The following is a 25,061-nucleotide window of genomic DNA, read 5'->3' as shown; positions in this document are numbered from 1 at the left end:
TACATTCTAAAACATAAATTACAATGATCAATAGTTTCATGCATTATTAAAAACGGTCATGTTAAAAATGGTTAATCTTTACAGAGCGAATTATATAATAATTACGTTAGATGACATTTTAAAGTATGTATCATATCAATAAGGTGTCAGAATACAAAAGAATCTTATCCGAGTATCATATAAGGTGACGCATGGATACAGTCGTCGGATAATTAGCTTAATAGAATGAGTCTTATACTGAATATAATCTTTGACAATAAAGTTCCAACACAAATCAATATAATATAAATAACCTTTGTTTTTAATCAATAATAAATCGAATTATAATTTTTCACATTAGCAAGATAGAATTAAAATCATTTGGAAATTAATATTTGTTAATGAAAATTAAAGAAAATTAAATTAAGTAAAAATCAAAAATAAAATGTAACCTATGCTCGGGCGAGCGAAAAGAAGGAATTAAATTTATTTTCACACAAACAGAAGTCTTAGTTTCCTTCATTCTTATTTATTTGAGCAAGAATGTCAGGTGCAACTAACCTTTTTACCAGCTGCATCCATTTTTCTCTTGTATACTGGGTAGGCCTCCAAACCTTCAACTCATCTATATTACGAAGTCCAATTGACGTACCTGTTTTAGAGTTCAACAATTCGAAAACTTTAGGGTTTATTTCCTTGAAACATAAATAAGGACCTGAGAAAACGTCACAAAATTTATAAATCTTCTTTAACAACGCATTACTTTGTGGGTGTTGTTTAACAAAAACTAAGTCATTGATCTTGATTCGATATTTTCCTTCTTGTAGAGACTCTAATTGAGAATTACGCTTCAAAAATTTGTTGTGTCTTCGAATTTTTACCATATTCACTAAACTTGAAGAATCTACGATTGCCGAATCTTCTAACTTGACATTAAAATGTTGTTCCACAGGGAAAATCAAATCAGAACCGTTATGTACGTTAGCAGGAGACACGCCCAATGTGTCTGATATCGAATAATTCAAAAGATACGTGATTTGATTAACATGTTTGATCCATTCGGCATGCTTGTCTTTACAAAAGTGTCGAAACAACATACCAAAATTACGATGCACATTTTCTACAATAGAGCTGCTAGGATGGTACGGAGTTACGAAATGAATTTTAATGTTAGCCTTGTTCATTGCTGTAATAAACACATCACTTTTGAATTGTGAGCCATTATCACATAATATGTGTTTGACAGGACCACAATGTGGAATGTATACATTCAAAATTTTATTTATGATAGCAGCGGAAGTTGCTCTACGTAGAGGGTAAGCTACTACATAGCGCGAAAAAATATCCATAGTGGTAAGTAAATAAGTTTCTCCGGTAGCTGCTCGTGGTAACGGTCCATATAGATCAATGGATATGAACGAATGTGGTCTCTCTGGAGTTATCGATAGCATAGGTTTCTGTACAGCCTGGTAGTTGTGTTTTATTTGCATACATTCAATACAGTCCCTGATATGATTCTTGATTTGGACTCTCATTCCTCTCCAATAAAAAGATTTATTAATCAAAGCACATACTTTCACATAACCAAAATGACCGAAATCGTCATGATAGGCTTTCAATATGCGGGTTGTCAACGTAGGTGGAATGCAAATTTTGTTTCTAGACTTGAATTTAAAATCTCCAATAAGCAGAATTCCGTTGGATAATTTAAATCTGGAACTCCATTGTTTGGGGCAATTACACTCCGCACTACAAGAAGACAAATGTTTCATGATTTGATTATATTCATGATGATTCAGTTGATGTTCTCTTAAATCTTCCATTGAAATAGTGGCTATTTCATCCTGTAAGACCTTAAATTCATTGATAGACAAGATATCGTCGGCGGCAATTCAAAACCTGCTATGTGCATTTTGCAGGAGAAGCGAAAAACAGTATCCTTGTTAGCTTTTTGGCTTTATAAAAGTGATGTTATAAGTAATATTTGATGCTGCACGTAACTTGATACCTTTTCAAGTAACTTGAGAAGGTACCAGTTACGTGCAGCATCAAATATTACTTATAACATCACTTTTATAAAGCCAAAAAGCTAACCAGGATACTGTTTTTCGCTTCTCCTGCAAAATGCACATAGCAGGTTTTGAATTGCCGCCGACGATATGTTGTTCTTCTCCAGGAAACAAACGTGATAAAGTATCTACGGGTCCATTATCTACTCCCTTAATGTGTTGTACCTCAAAGTCATAAGACTGAAGCTCTAACGACCAACGAAGTAATCTGTTATTGTATCTCTGTATACTATTAAGATATCGTAACGAATTATGGTCGGTAAGTACTATAAAATGGCATCCACTGAGATACGGAGCAAATTTTTGTACTGCAAAACGTACGGCCAATAATTCAATTTCCGTAGTTGTATAGCTTTTCTCAGCTTTTTTTAGAGTACGACTAGCACAATGGATAACGGCCGGTTCATTGATAGTTGGATTTGGTTGCCAGAGTACCGCAGAGATTCCAAGTTGAGAACCGTCACACTGAACATAGAAAGGAACATCATACCGAGGGTGGTTCAAATGGATGTTTCGCTTTACATTCTCCTTCAACTTAGTAAAACTAGATTCTTGAATCGGACCCCATTGCCATGGTACTCCCTTTTTTATAATCATAAATAAAGGTTGAGCTATCTCAGCAAATCGTGGGATGGCCTTGCGAAACCAATTGAAGAGTCCTAATACTTGCCGTGTCTGTATTACATTCGTCGGTGCAGGCAAATCCTCTATTGCTTGTACTTTAGATTGACTAAACTGTAAACCGGATGCATCAATTTGGTAACCAAGGAATTCTATAGAACTTTGTAAAAATTTGGATTTCTGTATGTTGATAGTGAGACCCGAACTTTCCAATCTCTCTAAAACTATATCCAAGTATTTTAAGTATTCATGAGGATTTTTACCCATTATCAAAATGTCGTCAGCGTAGGTAATCACATTGCTGCGTAAGTCTTGACCTAAGACTTTATTTAAGCAAGAAGCTAACGCCGCACTACCATTGATAAGTCCAAAGACTACACGGTTACACTCGTACAAATGACCTTCAAAACTGAACGCTGTATAAGGTTTCGAATCTTCATGTAATTCGACCTGATTATAAGCTAGTATTAAATCTAAATATCCGAACATTGCATTGCCCTGTAAAGAGGCTAATATTTCTTCCACTGGTGGATACCTCACTTGTTCTAAGTCAATATGGCAATTTGTACGTCTCAGATCCAAAACTACACGTAGAGAACCATTTTTCTTAGGGACTACATGTAACGGATTAAGGTGAATGCTTCGTGAAGGTCTAATGATTCCATCTCTTAACATGTCTGCGATTTGTTGACGTACATTTTCCCTGTATCGGTAAGGAATTATATATGGCTTAGTCACAATAGGTTTGTCTGTCTTAACCTTAAAAGAATAGGTAAAATCCTTACAACATCCGGGACGTTGTGAAAAAACCTTCTTGTGTTTATATAAGATATCCTTAAAATGAGTTTTTACTGTATCATCTATAAAATCGAGGCTCATTTCAAGTGATTTAACACACTCAGAAAACAATACATCATCTTTTGAATCCATCAAATTTTGCGTGACTTGTGTTAGTTGATCATTTAATTTATCACTTTCTGAACTTACAGAAACATTATTCAATACATTAGGAACAATATTATATTGACAAGCAATATCATCAGATTTAGGAAGAAGTTTCTGAACGATTTCTTGAGGAATGCCGGGTATAGTTAAAGTATATTTCTGAAATCGAGCATTACACGTAATTGAGATAATAAATCTAATAAAGAATTGATTAGTTTTTCATTCAATTCTTTTATCACCAAAATAGGAATAGACATCTCAAAATTTTGAATGGCTATTGTAATACGAGTAATCCCAGCTACCCTCTTTTTGTGTTTACCGGTAAAATCTACTACAATAAGATTCTCTGCTTTTTGCAATTTAGAATTTGGATAATCACTAGCAATTGCTTTCCACGACGAATATGACAGCAAAGATGCATTTGCACCTGTATCCAATAAAGCCTCTGTGCTTAATCCATTTATTTTGACAGGTATTCTAGCAGTACTATATGATTTTAAAAATACAAAGTTTTCTTCAACACTAAAACCATCATTGACGTTATCATCTGTAAACCAACAACGATTTACTACAGTCACAAATTGATACTGACATCTATTGACTGCTATTTCTGAATCATTATTTACAAATACATCATGTGAAAGATTGTTTTCATTATTGTCATTAACACATAAATTTGAAGATAAATATTCATAAGAATCAATAGCTGATATGGGTTTAACCCCTACCACATCAGCTGCAGTCAGTTTAAATTCGTACTCGTGTATGGTTCCAATAAAGTACATTGTATTGCACAATCCTGATTATGTTCCGCATTATTATTTTGTACAGGAATTGCGTGATTGTTTTGATTATGATACGAAGTGCCATCTCTTAAATTAAAGTTACGTCTATCAATACGGTTTACAGTATTTCCAGAATTTCGCCATACATTTCGTCTGTTTTGGAACCTACTTCGGTTAAATGGTCTGACATAATTATTATCACAATTAGTTAGGTTAGGTGGATTTACATCATATCTTTGCCTATTCTGATTATTTAAATTTACTCTATTCAGGTTATGTTCCGTATTGTTTACATTACGAATATTTACATTCCGGACAGGTACTGACCTAAGGTTATCTGAATTATTTCTAATTTTACCTACTCCAGTTTGATTATTCTGTGCCTGGTATTGACTTTCGTAATATTGAACAAGCATTAGCAGATGATTGAAACTTATGCACTGTGTAGAAAGCAGAATTTGTTGCAATTTAAAAGGTAGTAGATTTCGGACAGATGCAATCACTCTGGATTCAGATTGTAGTGGATTTACAACTTTTAATTCATTGTAAGTGTTCACAACAAAATCAACAATAGATTTGTGTAGGCGAGGATGAAAAGGTTGGTTTCTAATCATAGCGTCTCTGTTAGCAAGTAAAAAGTCGTTCTCATAATTTGCGATCAACGCTGCTTTGAATTCCTCATATGTTTTGACGTGTTCCCGTACTGCTTTAAACCATAAAGAACACGGTGGGAGTAATAAATGAGGGATTAGTTTCATATATTGAGATTTATCTATACACATTATACTGCATTCATCCTGAAATTTTTCCAGGAAAGAAGTAGGATTTTCATTACAGCTGCTACCACTAAACTTACTCATAGCTCGTTTTTCGCTCATTTTATATTTCTTTCACCATTTCGTGTTAAATGGAAATTTCTACCTACTGTGTTATGCGTGATCCCACCATCTCTTTTCCGCGTGTTATGCGTGGTTCCACCATCTCTTTTCCGCCCATCTATATTCCTTTGTTGAATTCTTTCCAAAATAATATCCTCATCGGATGGGTTACTTGAAGAAGAAGTAACACAAGGTCCATGTCGATCTGCTTCGGGTGGATGCAAGGGCATCTCTTGAGAATGAGGGAACTCCAAACGATCAGTAACAACGTCGTTGTTATATGCATTATCCTTAACCTGTAATGCCCTAATTTCCTCCTGTATGGTAGATATCAATTGTGTATTTGCACGTATTTGGTTAGAATTATCTGTCACCTGAATCTTTTGCTGACGAACAGAAGATTCTATTACTTCAAAATCTTTTTTTACAATATTGACTTCTTGGATTACATGATTGTAGTTATCCTTGCAATCTTCAGATAATCTTTTTAACTTCTCATCAAATTGTAGCGTGATGTCTCTCACAGCTTGGGTTACAGATTGATCTATTTGTTCTAATCGTCTACTCAATTCTTCATATTTTTGCTGTACCGTTTGTTTTAATTCTTCAGACATTTGAGCTAAATTTTGTTCCTGTCGCTGTAATGCTATTAGAATTCTGTCCTCTAGTGTCGACATTCCAGGTGTAATGGGAGCTATATTCTGCTCATTGTTAACACCGTCAACAGTTTCATTCTCTACTGTCTCACCAATCATGACTTTTCTTATGATTACTCTGCCACTTCTAAGAATGGTTGAGTTAGTATTCATGAACCTTCTTATCAAGGTAAATTCACCCTTACTTTAAACTTCGGGATATGAATTTACAATATTCCCGGGTGAGGTAAACCAAAAATTTTACAACGACTCACCAAAGGTAGCGGTTAACCCTGGTTCAGTTAATATAAGTATATCTCTAGTGGCAATACTCATTTATACCTTAAAATATCTTCTGATGTTATATTCACTAAGATGATCACCTTTTAACGAAATTACAAGTTCATGATAAATATTAAATAATTTATTCTTTGATTCCCCTTTAACGTATATTCACACAAACTGTCTTGCAACCAAACATGTTACGTAAGTATATATATACAACGACATAGCAACCAACAAGACAATAATATATATTTCTTATATTAAAAACATTCTTCTTCTATTATTTTAATTAACGTTATAATATGTATAGTGCTTGTGTAAAAGCACTTTCTGCCCGAAAGATAAACAATTATGAATCATACAATTATGAATCGATACAAAGTATCTCGTTATAGTACGTTGCATTCAAAATGTGAACAGCCTTGAAATAAACGTCCATTCTTGTATAGTTCTTAGTCCACTGAGACATAACAGTCCGTAACATTGTGTACTCCGTTTGTGACTAGAATTGGTAGAGGCTGTACAGTAAGGCCAAATCTTCTCATCCTCTCTCTATGTCTTTCCAACTCAGGCAGCAACTCATCTATTGGCTGAAAATAAATACACTCTATAAGAAACTATCAATCAATTGTAAACGAAGCCAAAACCAATCTTAAAGCTATAAACTCTCTCTCTCTTTCTCTCTCTCTCACCCCCCCCCACATATATATATGTACAGGGTGTCTCAAAAGTCAACTGACAGGGTAATTTTATTACTATCAGAGCTGCAACGAAATGTAAGAAGGGAAACCGTCTGCAATTAAGATGTTTTCTATCTAAAGTGAAGGATTTTTTTTAAATCAGACGAGTAGTTTGGATTGTACCCTCCTTATGCGCCCAATGTTAAATGAAAATGCAACACATAACATATGTGAATAAAGTTACTGTCTTTTACGCTAATGTGTCGATGGCCAGCCATCATTTCAAACAATAACTTCAATCATTTATGTTGTGAGTCCAGGTAAATGGCAACGTGGCATTTTCATTGAACTTTGGGCGCATAAAGCGTGTACAGCCCAAACGGTTCATCCGATTTAAAAAATCCTTCATTTTAGATTGAAAACGTCATATTTGGAGACGGTTTACCCTCATATTTTGTTGTAACTATGATAATAACAGAGTTACCCTATGTAAGGGGACTTTTGGGACACCCTATATACATATATACAGGGTGCATCAGTTATAAAATCCAACCATGATAATGGGAAGACCAAAAGAGAGAGGGAGAAGCGAAACTTTGCTCGAAAACTAGAGGTAGAGGGACTCATTCTTCTGCATTAGGCATCAGTAGAGACACAATTTTGTGGTAAATAGAACTTGTAATTTTGTTATAAAAATATACGTAAAGCGGGATAAAATCCGTGAATAAAAATTCAAATTCCGAAATAGTATTGAATAACATAAAGAGAGCACGAAAATTCACATATAATTATTTTAAGTATTTTTGCACTTTCTCACATAATTCTGAATCTTCAATCATACCGTATTTACGAAATATGTAGTTTTAGTCTTCAGCGCAGATCACTTTGATTGTAAATGTAAGTAAACATCATCCACAGTACTTGCCTTCTTCAAATATGACCCAATGTATTCCATAATTTACAGTTGAATTAAAAAAAAAAATCCACAAATCCCAAGGGTCTCAAATGATGCTGATATGAAGACCGAAACTTATTTTTCAAAGTAATACAGTAATCTAGAAATACGGCCTAAATGTATGAATGCAGAATACATGCTCCAGTAACAGGATTTCAAACCACGGTATCAACTTGGCAGCTTTCAAGAATTTAAATTTCAAGAATCGACAACATGACTATTTTTGAAATCTTCAAAGGTAGAATTCAACGAATATTTGTTAAATAAAGTATTTCCCCATGTGTAAGACAATCCAATGTATAAGATGCAACTTGATTTTCGGACACGATATTTAGAAAAATGTTAAGAAAAGTACTGTATCTACCGTATACATAAAGTTATTAAGTCTGGTTTTATTTATCAAAAAAATCATTCGTTGGTCATCGTTGTAAACACTCATCACAATTAATTATCACGGTGAAAACTTTCCTCATACTATCAAAACTCACTGGCCATTTTGCTGGCTGCCCTCTCATTGTCTCCTTTGGCCATAGAATGTTCAATATGGTTTCTTTTTACCTTCGCCAGTCTTTGATTGCTTTCTCAGTTGGAGAAGAACCAAACTGATATTCAGTAGCACAATTGACTTTTGGAAACTAAGTAAAGTTGAATTCAGCAACTTTTTCACAGCTATTTCTTTGGAAAACGTAACGTGATGTTAGAAAAAAGTCCGTAACAATAAGCACGATGATAGCAAGTCCACACAGATAGCAAATTAACAACTACAATACCTACGTGCCTTGCTAGGCTAACAAATATCGCAAAGCCAACAAACGCGAACCGCAAATATATTTAGCATGAAAACAAAAAAGTGAGAACTGGAACGAAAAAGTACTGTATAAGCACTGTATAAGAAGCACCGAGCTTTTAGATACCAAATGTTTAGAAAAAAAGGCCATCTTATGCATGGGGAAATACGGTAACCCTACACAGGCCCGTAGGCAGCCCAAAAATTTAGGGGGGGGGCGGTAGAAGTTAGGGAGAACCAACCCAATCATATTATACTTCATCACCATATTATAGTTCATTTGCAAGACTACCGTGAAAGTGTATGGAGGCCAGCCAAAATTTAGCCCGGTCCCCCTTGCTCCCCCCCGTGGATACGGGCCTGACCCTACATCGAGCATTTATGTCATGTACCAAGTATTTCAACTCAGGAAAAACTGTGTGTCAGTCGCTAGGTATGGTTATAATTTGAAATAACTTACACTTTGCTTAAATCAAGTTATACACAAAACAATATACAACGAAAGCCTTTAACATACAAGACTTACAAGTAGGGTGTCCGAAGTGTGAACCTCAGATTTCAAAAATGTTTGTGCAGATCGTTAGGGTGACTCATAGAATAAGCATCGGCACAACAAATTTCGGCGGAACCCCATATTTGGGTGGGGCAGTGCCCCATTTGCGATTTTCGGCTTTCGTAGTAAAAATCGGCCTTTTGATTTAAAAATTGATTTCTTGTTGTCGTCAATCGTTATCATTCGTCTTCATTTGCGTAAAGATACTTCAATTGTGGGTCAAGGATGCCTGTGTGTGCGGGGGTCCGCCTCACAAGTTTGATAATATTCCCCCTTCATTTTGACGAGCTAAATTCAAATACGTCATTAAAACTTCTTTGTGGAGCACATGTGAGACACAAGTCTCTACCTAGTTTCTGGGATGCTAAGTTACAAGTTGAAAGAGAACTGAAGGGCTTGAAATAGAAGTTTGGAGAATCAGTGCTTACTGTATGGATTGAAGCCAAAAGAGATTTCATGCCTGTAAATGACATGGATGTTCGAAAATGGGCAATTGAAAGAGTGAAAGAAATTAATCTTGAAAACTTTAAGGGTTCCAAAAGTTGATGCACCCGTTTTAAACGGAAACATAATATTAGGCCTATGTAGCGAGAAATAAAATTCGTGTCGCGAGCAGACGTTGACACTTCAGAACAAATAGATACTTCGGCCATATTTTTCAAGTTAGAATTCGATATACACAATACTTATAATTCCTATCAAAGTAGTTTTGCAATGGAACTGCACTGTAGTTGTGTTAGGCATATAAGGTCAAAAAAAGTAGAAGCTTCTGTACAATCCAAAAATGCCTTATCTCATAGCTATACAATAATATCCCTTATGTGTGCAGTGGAAAATTTGTTGGCCCATTATAGATTGTATTCCCAGAACCGACAGGAAAATTTGGAGCTCAGGTCAAGAAAACTTTCTTCCAGCCCCAAAATGTTGAGGTTTCTGCATCAAAATCTGGAAAGATGGGTAAGCTGCATTTGAAGGAGTGGATCCGTGACGTTTTGGTTCCTAACATATTGGACAAAAGTGTCTTGCTCCTAGATTCATGGTCATCTTTTAACAAGAGAGAGACGCAGCAACACATTCTGAACGAAAAAACGTTGCGTAAACAGGTTCCACCGGGAACAACTTGGGCAGTACAACCAATGGATATTTGGGACTTTAGAATATGGAACATATGGAATTTTCTACGGAAAATAAGAATTTAGTAATTTTACACCAAATTGATATACAACTTCACCAACGTAACAACATTATAAAATTGCAATCGCTAATTTATGAACAACTATCATCGCCAAGGTACCATGATGTGTTCATATATATCCGGATATGTAGATGCGAGGCCGCCAGAATTTGTTAATCCAGTGAGTTAATCCACCAGAATTTGTTAATCATTTTCCTTAAACGACACTATCATACGCAATGAGTGCGAAGATATAACACTCCAGAAATGTAGTTGGTGCTGCAAAAGTCTTTGCGCGGAACACTTTTCCGAGCAGTTCTGTAAAACGTACTATACATAAATTAAGCAGGAATTCTGCCCAACTTCAGCCCTTCAGTTATCTTTCTACTAGTGATTTGGCATCCCAGAAACTAGGTAGAGACCTGTGCCGCACATTAGGGATGCGTTCGAGTCGAGTCGAGACAGAATTTTCCTGACAAAATTCGAGTCGAGACACAGCTCTTCCAATAGAAAAATATATATTTTTCGAGTCGAGACATCATTTTTACAGCACATTTTCGAGTCGAGACAGTCTCAAATCTTGTCTCGTGCGCATCCCTACCGCACATGAGCTCCTCAAGAAACTTTTAATGACATATTTGAATTCAGCTCATCAAAATGAAGGGGAAACATGTATCACACTTGTGAGGGGGACCTCCATTGGTGGATCTAGCCCGGGGGCGTGGGGCATCCCTCAAGTTTTTTTTTCTTTCTAGTGACAAAAGTAATTGAAGTTATTATTTATATATTCTTGAAAGTTTACAGTAAACTCATGATATAGTATCATAGCCTGGGGTCGGCGTCCCCAGTTTTTACCTTATAAATCCGCCACTAGGGACCCCCTCACACACAAGGATCCCTGACCCACAATTGAAGTATCTTTACGCCAATGAAAACGATTGATAACAATTGTCGACAACAAGAAGTCAATTTTCAAATCAAAAGGCCGATTTTTACTACGAAAGCCGAAAATTGCAAATGGGGCACTGCCCCACCCACATATGGGGTTCCGCCGAAATTTGTTGTGCCGATCTTTATTTCATGAGCCACCCTAACGATCTGTACAAACATTTTTGAAATTTGAGATTCACACTTCGGACACCCTCCTTGTTAGACAATGTTTAAATTAAGGCAAGAATTTTACAGAATTTCGTCACTAGTAAATTACTTACGATTATTGCTTCGGAGTAGAAATTTTCTTTTCCCTATTATGGTTGTGCTTGTTCTGCTGGAGTCAAATTCACTTCAGTAAATGAAAGAGAAATCTGTATAACAATAAAAATACATAAATTAATAAAAATGATTTAAATATATACTTTATAAACAAAAAATATTTAGCACAAGATAATGACAAAGTATGTAAGCCAAATTTAATTTATATAAGATAAAAATATCCTTACTTACTAAAGTTAAGTCAACAGTGTCAGATTCATTGCTGCCATTATGCTCCACTAATGAACCATTTGTCTGAAATGTATAAATTCCATTACACATTAAGCATAATATATTCTTTCTTATCACCATTTTATAGTTAACTTTTATAGTTATTTTATATAATATAGTAAGTACCACTATCTGATGCTAATAAAAGATAGGAAAATGGGCGGGGGGATTAAAGCACAATCTTTAGAAAATAAAAAAAATGAAGAACACAAGTATTTATATATAGAAAAATGGACTGCGTTATCCAAAATAATAATACAAAATAAGATTCAACATAGAACTATATGATTTAAAAATAAAAATAAAAATAAAAATAAAAATAAAAATAAAAATAAAAATAAAAATAAAAATAAAAATAAAAATAAAAATAAAAATAAAAATAAAAATAAAAAGTAGAAATAGTTATAAAAAATGCACGTAAAGTACTTTACCAAAATGACAGCACCCGAAGACAATTGGATCTCATCCCAGTAGGTGACAAGAGGCTGAGATTAAGTCTTGATACAGAATGCCTAACCAAACACGAAAGTCGAAATACAAGATACTCTACCACACTAACTATTATACTTAAAATGTATATTGTCCCTAGATGCCGCAAAGCGTAGTTTAAATTACTTTGATGTAAAAAAAAAAAAAAAAAAAAAAAGATTTTTACATTCCTCTGTTATGCCTATAGGCTAAAGCAGAATGAGTTTATGAGAATGAATGAAGTGGTAAATTAAGAAAGTGGAAGGAAACAGAGAACTCCGAGAAAAACCCCCACACACAGTGTTGGTCCATCGCAAAGTTCACTTGTATGTAATAAGAAAAAGCCCAACCCTGACCACAAATTTTCCTGTCAGTTGATTGGAAATGCGTCCCTGCACCTTTATTCAATGATGTAACTTAGGCACATGTAGATGCTGGAAATAGTAACAACCCATGTTACAGGGTTTGCCCAAGCAGGCCCAGCCCGAAAAACCCACCGGGTTTTTTCAGGTTGGACCCACCTGAAAAAAACACCTTAAACCCGCCTGTGTTTTTGAGCGTTTGGTTAGTATATTATTGGTACAACTAAGGTGATTGGAAGTGATTTTTGTCAGATTTTGGACTTTCCTTGTCGAATTAAATGCTTTCACGTTAAGGAATACAAAATTCAACGTATGACCTTTATAAAGTTCTGAATGCACTGAGTGGATTCTAAGAAAAACGTACCTTAGGTTGAGATAATTATAGAATAAATTAATGTATGGAAGAAAGTAGAAACGCTGTCAAAGTCTTGACTGGTAGACCCATAGGAAAACGACCATTAGGAAGACCTAGGCGCAGATGGGAGGATAATATTAAGATGGATCTCGCAGAGATAGGAATACAAAGTAGAAACTGGATCCAATTAGCTAAGGATAGAAGTCAGTGGAGAGCTTTTGTGAACGCGGCACTGAACCTCCGGGTTCCATAGGCCATAGAGTTAGTTAGTTAGTTAGTTATGGATTGTGATTATAGCTTATCCGAAGTAAAATATGTAATTTTATATATTAGAAAATAATTTCAGTCCATAGCATGCTCGCCCACTAGGTGACACCGAAGGACGTTATCCCTCATACGTCGCTGGGTTTAGGGTCATAGGTGATGGTACTACTAGTAAATATGTAGTGCATTAATACAACTATTAGTATTATTTTTATTACCTTTGATGGTAACACAAGTACTCTTCAGTAACGTTTGGTTTTCCAACAACAGTTTAGTTAAGTTATTTTTTGCTACTTTTCAAAAAAGCATTCTGTAGAATCAACAGAAGCAATAGCAAAAATTCTTGTCATATTTAAGAAGATTTCCCTGATTCGAGCCCAGCTCGCACCGTGTGGACTTTGTGGTGGACAAACGTGCTCGTGGGTTTTCTCGGGGTTTTCCCGTTTCCTCCCACTTTATTCATTCCACCATTTCATTAATTTGTGATAATCACCGTCTCCTTTAGCCTAACCGGCATAACCTTGGAACGTAAAACTAAAGATTTCATTTCATTTTAAGAAGCTTAATGCTCTTAGTTTCGAAGAGTACGTAACGCTTACTATTTCAAGTGCTGAATTCAAACTTCCGTACTAGTGGAAGTTTCGATGTAGAGTAAAGAAAGCTTGCATTTTCGGAAATAATAATAACCTTCGTCGCGAAAGAAGTGCTCGGAGAATTCCCGCAATTGAATGCACAAAGCATCGGAACAGAATACTTCAACAATAAAACTATTAAAAAAAAAAGAAAAAGAAAAAAGAAAGAAAAGAAAAGAAATGAAATCTTTAAATTTTACTTCCCACGTATATGTCGGTTAGGCTAAAGGAGACGGTGATTATGAGAAATGAATGAAATGGTGGTATGAAGAAAGTGGGAGGTGTTGCGTTTAGTCGAATAATAAAAATATTTTTGTTAAAGATTATTGTTAATAAAATCTCAATAGTCAATGACAATAAGAGAAACAGCTTTAAATGCTGTTTCTGTTGGCCTTGAGTTACCAATCGCTTCTCATATTTCCCGCTGCATGGCGGTAGTTATGCCTGTTCGTATGTCTGGAGTGTGCAGCAAGCAAAATTCATAACGTTCTAGGTAATCACCTTGGGTATTGTTCGAACAGAATTTGCGGTGACAGGATAATATGGAAGAGTAAAATGGAATTGTGTTAATATGTGACTATAGAGTGAGAATTACCTCCGGTTTGGTTCAAAGGATATTTTTGGCAAAACTAACCACTAAATTAATTTTTTTATTAGTTTTGAAAAAAGATGATAAAAAGAATGCAATGGAAAATGAACGATTCGTATTCGTTTGTATATTAGTTTTAATTAACTTTAGAATATTACTATAATTATGTTTCTTCATTCATCTTGTCTTTGAAAAGGAAGAAAAAATAAAAATAATAAATTTTGATAAGCCCATGTCTTTAGATTTAAGAGCTACATTTGAGCTGAGTTTGCTGCTTCCTAACTTATTGCATTTTTTTTTTAACTTTTAAATTAAAAGCAGCAAACTATAAAACAAGTGTTCTAGGACATTAGTAGCTTTATTATTGAGTGAGATTTATGAACGTATTTCTTTATTGTTGTTTGGTCTGGGGATTTTATACTTTCGTTATCTGTCAAACAAAATTAAAAAAAAAAAAGTTAAAAACTACTTGTTTCCTTCTATTGAGATTTGATTAACAGAGTTATCAGAAGTCGAATGCTATTTAAATTTCTTATATGTTTCATGTTATTGCATTTATTCTTATTATAATAAAGTTGTTATCTGTTTTGGGAAAATGGGCGTGTTGTAATTGCTAATATAACTGGTAACCTGCTTGACAGCCAATAAACTGGCTGTTTTGTATAGAATAATTTTGGATTAATTTTTAATTCTAAATACTTCAGAGTACAAAGCAACGAGTACTGAAGGCATATATTATATATGTGTGTTTATTACGCAACACACATATAATTAATAAAATTACCTAGAACGTTATCAGCTGGTATGGTACAATATTATAAAAGAAATAATTAGATGAAAAATTAAATGTTAATGTACCTATTGCAACGGTTATAGCAGGTTGCTAACTGTATAAAATTGTCAGTTATAGAAATGGTATGGGAATGTTGGAGGAGAATACATTGTAGTTAATGACATATGACAGTAACTATGAAATTCCCCGTATATATGCGTTTGTGTAATTCTCTTTTTCCCGTTATTTCGTTTTGAAAACTTTAGTAAAATGGATCAGTTTAATGATAGGAGGGCTGGTATTGTATATGAAAATGATCAGTCTAGCTTGATTTGCGATGAAGTTTTGGGATATCATTATGAGAATCGTTTATTTGGTAATGAAGCTAGTAATAGGCCGAATAATGAGTGTCCTTCTCCAAATATGGGAAGCGGAGAATTTGCGGTGACAGGATAATATGGAAGAGTAAAATGGAATTGTGTTAATATGTGATTATAGAGTGAGAATTACCTGCGGATTTTATACTTTCGTTATCTTTCAAACAAAACTTTAAAAAAAAAGTTAAATCTACTTGTTACCTCCTATTTAGATTTGATTAACAGACTTAAGTGAAGTCGAATACTACTTAAATTTCTTATGTGTTTCATGTTACTGCATTTATTCTTATTATAATAAAGTTGTTATCTGTTTTGGGAAAATGGGCTTGTTGTAATTGCTACTATAACTGGTAACCTGCTTTACAGCCAACAAACATACGCGCTCACCCGACGTGTGTCCTTTAATTTTCTGTGCCGTTTGTTTTGTATAGAATAATTTTGGATTAATTTTTAATTCTAAATAATTCAGGATACAAAACAACGAGTACTGAGGATTTCTGGATTCATATATTATATATGTGTGTTTATTACGCAACAGATGAAACGGGAGAACCCCGAGAAAACTCATGAGCACTGTGTTTGTCCACCACAAAGTCTACATGTTGCGAGCTGGGATCGAACTTGGGATCTCAAGGATAGGTTGTTAACAATCTACGAGTGAGCCACCGCGCTCCTAATAAAACTCTTTATTTTACGCTGTAAGATATTAAATTTCATTTAAGGCATACTGAAACATTAATTATAGTTTATGAAACATTAATTATATAGGGTGTTTCAAAACAGCACCGACGAAGTTTGGGAGATAATCCCTGACACCAAGGTAAGAAAAAAAGTATAGACCAACCTAGGTGCACAAATGCTTCCTTTCGGAGTTACTATAGGCTACCAAAAACATGAAAAGATGAACTTTAAAGCTCTATAGCTCCAAAACTATGGACCTACCGTAGTCGGGTCAAGACTTCACTTAGGAACTAAGATGTGCACTATCCAAAAATATATATTTCAGAATCCTGCGGTACTCACGCAACAATGTTTATAGATGGAGTTTTGCTACAGGTACATAATATAAAGTACTCACCAACTACCTCTTTAAAAATTTTTGTTGAAGTGCCACAGGATTCAGAAACATCTATTTTTGGATAGCACACCTATTAGTTTCTAAGTGGACTCTTGATCCGACTTTGGTAGATTCCATAGTTGGGGAGCTATGAACCTTTAAAATTCATTTTTTCATGTTTTGGGCAGCTTATAGCTCCGAAAGGAAACATTTGTGCACCCAGGTTGATCTATACTTTTTGTCTTATCTTGGTGTCAGGAATCATCTCCCAAACGTTGTCGATGTTGTTTTGAAACACCCTGAATATTTATTAATTGTTTTAAATAAATTTTCTGGGAGAACGGTCTTGCAGAAAGTGCTGGGGAAATTCCCGTAATTGAACACACAAAGTATTGGAAGTGTGTTTTCAACAATAAAACTATTTGTTTTACGCTAGAAAGTATGTAATTTTATTTAAGACATTTTGAAACATTTATTTTATAAATCATAATTCATAGATTTGTTTTAAATTAATATATTTAGTGTTCATAAATGGCGAATGTCACTGAGGCTATTGAGATGATTCGATCTACATTTGTTCGTTCGGCTGCCTGTACCACACAAACAACAGGGTACCACTTTCATTCTTTTAAGTTAAATTTTCAGATTACAAACACGAGACACACTAAATTTCTTGTACAGATTTTGGCGGCATACGGTCGTAAAATTTCAAAATAGCGGCCACTTTCCAAAACAGCAGTGAACAGAAAATTATTGCAGGTTGTGACAATGATAATCTTGAAATATAAATTACATTTGAACACTTTTACTCCAAAGGCATTGAAATATTTAGAAAAAAAAAACAATTAAACCCGATAAAACCCAATTAAACCCGAAAATACTCGAAAAAACCATATGGGCCCAAGTAGGTTGGGCCTTTTCAAAAAAATCCGGGTGTTTCCAAACTCTGCCCTGCCAGCTCCGTTGATTCTAGGGTGCACAATGCAGCTTCCCCGTGAAGAAACACTTTTTAACACACGAAGAATACACTTGGCGCTAAAAGAATTTATTATTGCATGAATATAAGTATGTTCCCCTACAACAGAATAGTACAGCCAGCTTTACTTCAATATACGGCTGAGGTAACATGAATTAAAATCACTGTTTTAGAAAGTGAAATACATCATTACGTAAAACTCTACCATAATTGTATTTAAGTTCTAAAGAACTAAACTTACCTTGAAATATTTATATCTTTGAATTGAGATTTCGCAGAAAGTCAAGTCTAGATTATCATACCGCTTATTTCCAAACGAACTCAGACACAGAGGTCATACACATTATAAAATCTATTCAAAAAAAAATGCAAATGGCGAACGATGTTTGTGCTGATTGTAATGTCATTGTGCGCATGAGTAATCATCGAATACCACAAACAACTGAAAATATTTCTTAAGGAACTATAAAGATGATCCTTATGACAATAAAAACTTTAACTATGAAATATTTTTCATACAGCACACGAAATTTCTCGTATCATTCTGGTAACTTATCAAAAATCATTAACATTTTTTTATGTCAAAACAATTATATTTCTAATGGCAATGCCAATTTTAACTATATTTTTATTGTTCTCATAACCTACTCGTTTTTAGTGTGTAGAAACGAGATAATAACTGTTTATATTTAACTGCCAACTATTATTTTTTCCAGACTAATATTTTTTTCGAGAGGGACATTTGCTTATATGTGGTCAGCATTTCGAAATTCAATAGAAGAATACTTGACATATACGAGTATTGATGGTCTACGGTACATCAAATTGGCCCCTAACTTCATTCTGAGGTATGGCTGAATAACTTCAGTTAGAAGACATAACTTATATGTCATTTTTGTGTTTGTATACTCCACTGTTTTTCTTTTAAAATAGTAACTTTATATCTAGTTGTATGTTATTTAATTATCGAATAATGTAAACATATATATATATATATATATATATATATAAAGGGAAAGTTTTGAATTTTCCATCCACTCAATATGTTTTATTCCATTTTCAGAAAAAAAAATCATGAGCTGTTAAAAATTGAAATTGGTAAAATCATTTCAATAACACTGCGTAGAAATCGATACAGATTTTAATCTTTTCACATATCAAAACTACCACCAATCAAGAACGAAAAATGCCAGAAATTCAACAGTTATGCAACAGCAACATTATAAACTGAACCTCAAATTTCAATTTCATGTTACGTTCTCGTCAGGGGTGCAGCTAATGTTTTTGGTCTGATAAAACCGGAATATGTTGTGTTCCTTCCGTTTTTAGCTTCTTCTTCTTCTTCTTCTCATTATTATTATTATTATTATTATTGTTATTATTATTATTATTATTATTATTAATAATAATAATTTGTCTCCATAAATTATATTCCAGATAGGTTTTATTATGTTTAACCCCAGAAATAAGAAGGTGAGTCTTTCAGCCTCATGACCACCATTTTTATTAAGAAGCTGTTTTAATGAAATTTAAAGGTTTTTAATATGTCATCAATTCTCACAGAGTTTTCTGTATATTCATTCATGATACGCTTCATTCACCTTGAATGATATTTTAATTACTTGTTACAACTTCTTTAGTTTTTCATACTTAATAATGACAAAGTGAGCCTCTGAAGTTAAAATGAAAGGTCAGTACTTTTGTTTTAAATTCTTTATTATTACAATATTCAGTAGTCACTGAATGGCAGCACTGGCAGGTGAACTTATTGCAGTAAATGTATTTTTTTTATGTGCAGGTTACTTGAAAGTCACATAATTCCTCACTAGTTTACTATTCATTATATTTTTTTTCTCACCTAAGGGATTCTGACTCTATTTTATACAACACATACAGCCTCGCACATCTTTATTCGTGTTTAATTACAAGATTTCGAATTTTTATGCAAATGCATATTTTGTTTGCATATATGCATTTCTGTTAAACTTGGTAGGGCTTTCTATAATCTGTTTGACGTAAGCTGATAGGAAAAAGAAGAATTTTTCCCTCACCACCTGAAGTTGGTGTTCCGTCTTCCACCATCAGCCCCCGCACACGGAGGTAAAGAGTGTATCTAAATATGTCTAGAAAATGAATTACAACTTTCATAATAACACTACGTACTTTAAAAAATTAATTACTTTGCCTGTATTAGAGAAGTAAGTAACACATGTTATTGTAATGGAATTTTATGAACAGTTGTATTGTTTATTTTCCTTCTTTTTGGCAGTCGGGTAGTGACATAATGTTGGAATGGAAAGGGATGGCAGGGTTAAAAATTTAGTGGGTATTTATTTATTGATACAAGAATTTCATAATAAAAAACCGAAAATGAAATCTTATAAGTTTTACGATTCACGGTTATGCCGGCTACGATAAAGGAGACGGTGATGAGAAATGAATAAAATGGTGGAATGAAGGAAGTGGGAGGAAATGGGAGAACCGGAAGAAAACCCACTCACAGTTGTAAAATAGAAAACCAAGCACAATATCTATGGATAAATTATCAGAGGGTTTACATAATAACAACAGAACCTGAAATGCTAAAAAAACGCGTTCCTCTCTTATTAACAGATGTTCTTACATTAAAAAGAAAAAGAAGATATATATATACTGATAATAATGTTCCAATAATAGTTTTGTTTGCTGAGCCTCTCTTAAAGAAGAGGGGAATATGACTCTTAGAAATATTATCGGTCTCCTTAATAGGAATAATCATTTGGAGTAATTAACTTGCAAGACAGAGACGGTTATGGCGTGCAGAATATAAAATGAAATGAAATCTTCGTTTGGGAGGTAATTCCTGACACCAAGATAACACAAAAGTACAGACCAATCTGGGTGCACAAATGCTTTCTTTCGGAGTTATAGACTGCTGAGAATATGAAAAAAAGTGAAGTTTTAAGGTCCATAGGAACAAAAGTATGGGACCTACCGTAGGCAGGTGAAGACTTCACTTAGGAAATAATATGTGTGCTATTCAAGAATACATGTTTCGAAATCTTGCAGTACTCACGTAACCATTTTTATAGAGGCAGTTTGGCTACGGACATATAATTTAAAGCACTCTAAAACTACCTCTACAAAAATTATTGGGGAAATACCGCAAGATTCTGAAACACGAATATCTGGATAGAGCGCATAATGTTAGTAGTTCCTGAATTAAGTGTTGACCCGACTACGGTAGATTCCATAGTGTTGGGGCTACGAACCTTTAAAGCTCATTTTTTCATTATATCATTTTGCTTATTTTATGAATCTTCTGGGTGCTTGTAGCGTGGCATCATACATGATTTGGACTAATATCTATCCAAACTGGAATATAATTGCCACCGACTAACGGCCGTGAGCACCAACGAAGTTCAACTGTTGAAGAAGGGTCATAACCAAAATCGGTGTAAATGTCTGTTGCATCGACAACATTCATGGTTAAATCTCGGTCAAGTGGTGGAAAAACTTGGTTTTAGCTTGAACGGCCGAATTTGGGGGCTTAAACTTCTTTGATCCAAGTCAGTCCGTTTACATCCAATAGTGTCTTTAAATTTTTCCACTAATGAAATTACAATACATTTCTCGTGTTTCGAAAAATTTTTTACTCATGGTTTCATTATTTTTTCCTAGATACAATGTATGTCATATCAATAAAATGAAATAAATGTTCTAAAGTTAGTTCTTGGAATAGAAAAGCAAAAATAAATAAATAAAATAAAATAAACTATGCAGATTAGGAATACAATTCTCTTTTAATTTTCAGGTACAGTTAGTTAACTCGCAAAAATAAATAAGGCTATATGTAGGCATTAAACCTGCGAGGCTGTAGCTTTACAATAGAGAACCAACTAGAAATAAACTACATATAATGTACGTTTTTTTTTGACAAAATCAGCTCATAGATTTTCGGCAATGTATTTTCTAAACAATTTTACAGCAAAGGTTAACCTTAGGAGGGCGTTAAACTTATGTCTATAAATCCAGTATATTCTTGTCAAAATTCCTTGAAACAGCATAAGACTTCCTATCCAGTTATTCATCGTAAAACTTAATATCTAGTTACTCCTCCAGTGGTATCAACCAATTGCGTACAATTGTATAAGATACATACTGTACAAACTTTGCTGCATATAGTGAAAGCCACACGTCTCAAAACCACGCACCGAACTTTGCAAGCTGCTCGTTACAAGCTATTATCGAACCTCTAACGGTTTATGCCAAGGTGAAACTGGAGGGCTATAGTCGAGGTGCGTCCGTAACCAAGAGGCGAAATTGCAATGGTGGGAATACGTGTAAGCAAATTAAGAGTTCACTCTAGCAGGCGGTTCTACCAAACAGAAAATTCATAGGTAAAATACGACGTGAAATATTTTTCATGAAGGAATGAAAGTGTGAATATAAGTAATTGTCATCTATCACAGCATATTAAAATACGTAAATTACTAGTGATAAAGAAATGATTGTATGTGTAAGTGTGCTCTTCCACTGTCCTCATTTATGCGTATGCCCCATCGTTGTAGCGTCTGCTCCCAATGGACGCAACCGCTCGCTATCGCTCGGGCCTCCCTACTGCACTCCTACTCGAACTCGGTTAGATAGTATTCGTGCTTTTTGGTGATCACTTAGCACAAGTTAGTTCGTACTTTATACACAATATTTTTATGCTGTACGTCCACACTTTATTTATACGATACTGAGCCACCCTGAAGTCAATCTGCAAGTAGTAATGGAGCTCTTTATTTAGTGCCTGCTCTGCTAAAAGAAAGCTCTAACCTAACGTGAAAATGTAAGAACGTGTCAAAATTTGGCAGAACTGTTTGCTCGAGAAATGAAAAATGCTTACCAATCTGTAGTAGGTGATCACTACAGGCTAATTTTACATTATAATTGTATAATTATGAAGCATACATTTTAATGCGGTTTCTATAATCACATATTACTTACGGATGTAACGAATGTATTTTGGGAAATTGCACCGGAAAATAGGAGATTGGTAGTTTCCACACTTTTCTTTCCTTATGCACACACCACCATCGCTAATGTGGCTGCTTTCTCGGACAAAATCTCGAGCGATCCCTAAAATTTTGCCCTGCATGGAATCGGAATAGATAAAATCTCAGGTTGTGTTGGCCACTTAGTACACATTCGTACGTGGTTTTTGCACTTATTGTATTTATAACATATAAGTTTGCGAGCGTATTATAAATGTGTGGACAGGTGAGGAACTAATGATGCAAAAGACGTTAGATCGTAAGTGGAAATAATACATGGAAGCGCTCCTCAACTTTACCTATGCTAACTGGAAATTGTAGGCAAAAGCCAACAAGGAAAAGGATGTAAAAGACATTAGAATAACATTTTCACAATGGAATATGTATAACTGTTGAATAAATCTTCCCCATTAGTGGATTTCAGAAGTTTTATTTATTTATTTTCGAGTGGTGTCGAATTTCAGTATACTGGGGATGAAATGTAAGGTAACGAAAATAGTGATAATCCACATTGATCATATGATATATGGTCACGACGGAATTTCATAGATCTCGGGCTGAAGATCCCCTCGGCCTATTCCTGAAATCACCACTGGTCTATATATCCACATTATATTTGTTCTTTGCTTCCGACCGGGAACGAGTCATAAATTTCAATACATCTTTCTTGATTGATAAACATATTGTCAATATTAGAATAGATTAGCAACATAAGTAACGCCGTATTCGTGGTTTGTTTCGATGTCTTCCTGGTTTCCATATCATTCCACTAACTCTTGCATAACCATGCGTCGTATTTAGAATAAATAACATAAACATGGGACGTTAATTAAAAGATTAATTTTACTTTCATACTTACTCGAAAGTTTGAACTAATCAATTTCTAGGAACACCTTTAATCATGGAAGTCTCTGGTTCATGTTGCACTCTGCCATGAAGTATAATAGTGTTTAAAGGTCCAACTTACTTGCCATGTCGTCATTTTAACAAGTAAACGGAAACTAAAAAATTAATATATTTTCTCTGCTACAAAGGTTTGTCATTTTAATTATATTGTAATTCTTAGTAAACGTAGTTGGATGCAGGAAGAGGTTTGCAACATTTTATTGATATTTTGCAATGAGATGTAACAGTTGGAAATAGTTTCTTTTGTATATTGACTCGCTAGCCTTGCCCGTAGAAATGCCTCGTCACGACACTTGAGTTCCGATTCCTACTTCATTGCAAATACCTCTAGCACGATTTTTTCTGTTCGTTTTTACATTTCATTATTTTTAACTTTTCAATATCGTTGTTGCTAATCTATTTGAGTGTTGATTTTTATGTAGTTTAACACGTTTAAACTAAAGTTTTTGCAAGAATGATTTTGACGCTACTTAAAATTCCTAGTTTTACTTAAAGTTGGCTATCACTTTATTCCGAGAAATTCCAAACATGTTTTCAGTAACCGATTTAACATGACTAATATGATGTATACTTTGATATAAAGATATTTATTGGTTTCGTAGATTGTCGAGGATTCTTTGAAAATGAATTAGTATAATATCTTTTTATTGTTTTAAATTCTATTGTGTGAGTGGCAGGTATAGGGGTCTAGCACTAAAATAACCCTGCATTCCGTGATGTAATGGAGCGTATAACGGTATTTGTTCCAAGTTCTGCAGTTCCCTATGAGGGCTTTGGTGTTTAGGACACTCCGGGATTCGATCCTCTAAGTCCTGAACGTCTCCTTTAGACTTTAATAGCGGTTCGGATATTTTACCTAAGCCAATCATATAACCACTGGACAGTTCACATATAACCGGTTCACAGTTCCGTCAGAACATTCTGGGAAATTGACATAAAGACTGATTCTAATCATATTCTCAATGCCATACAGTTTAATAATGTGAACATTATTATGTTGTATAGTCATTCATTATTTATACTGGAAAGAAAAAGTAGATTAAATTATCTTAAACTATAAAACATAAATTTATGTCATGGCAATGATTTAAATAAAGGATATATGAAACACCACCTTTTCACTTTAATTAAGAACACTGAAAATAGAAAAACACATTAAATTGCATTTTGGAACTTCGAATTAAATAATTGAATATGATTAATTAATGAATGAGCACAATGTATTCTGATTAAAGCAATAACGATGATGGCCCTTAGAAATGGATTCGGACGCGCGCGAAACAGTAACGACAGAAATACACGGGTTTTACGATTACGGAACTTCAAGGGATTTCATGAGGATTCTCAAGACAATACTAAAGACATGTATATTCTTCTTTTCCCGTCACTAGAAAAAATATTTCTTACGGTTTCCAGCACGAGCGTCATTCTACAAGAGTTCCACTTATTGTTTG

General features: G+C 34.3%; 1 protein-coding gene across 1 annotated transcript in view; it reads left to right on the top strand.

Annotated features, from left to right (window-relative positions):
- The window catches only part of LOC145675317 (pickpocket protein 11-like), a 147,954-nt gene extending 146,955 nt beyond the window's left edge, over window positions 1-999 (top strand). Inside the window, exon 11 of the mRNA XM_081745725.1 lies at window positions 932-999. Within this exon, the coding sequence (XP_081601851.1) occupies window positions 932-999 (68 nt within the window). The remainder of the gene's footprint in view (window positions 1-931) is intronic.
- Window positions 1,000-25,061: the final 24,062 nt, after the last annotated feature.

Source organism: Thermobia domestica, chromosome 1 (genome assembly GCF_964235325.1).
Source record: "Thermobia domestica chromosome 1, izTheDome1.hap1.1, whole genome shotgun sequence".
NCBI classification, from domain to species: Eukaryota; Metazoa; Arthropoda; class Insecta; order Zygentoma; family Lepismatidae; genus Thermobia; species Thermobia domestica.
Note: the sequence above shows the minus strand (reverse complement) of the source record. Positions and strands in the feature narration are given on the sequence as shown.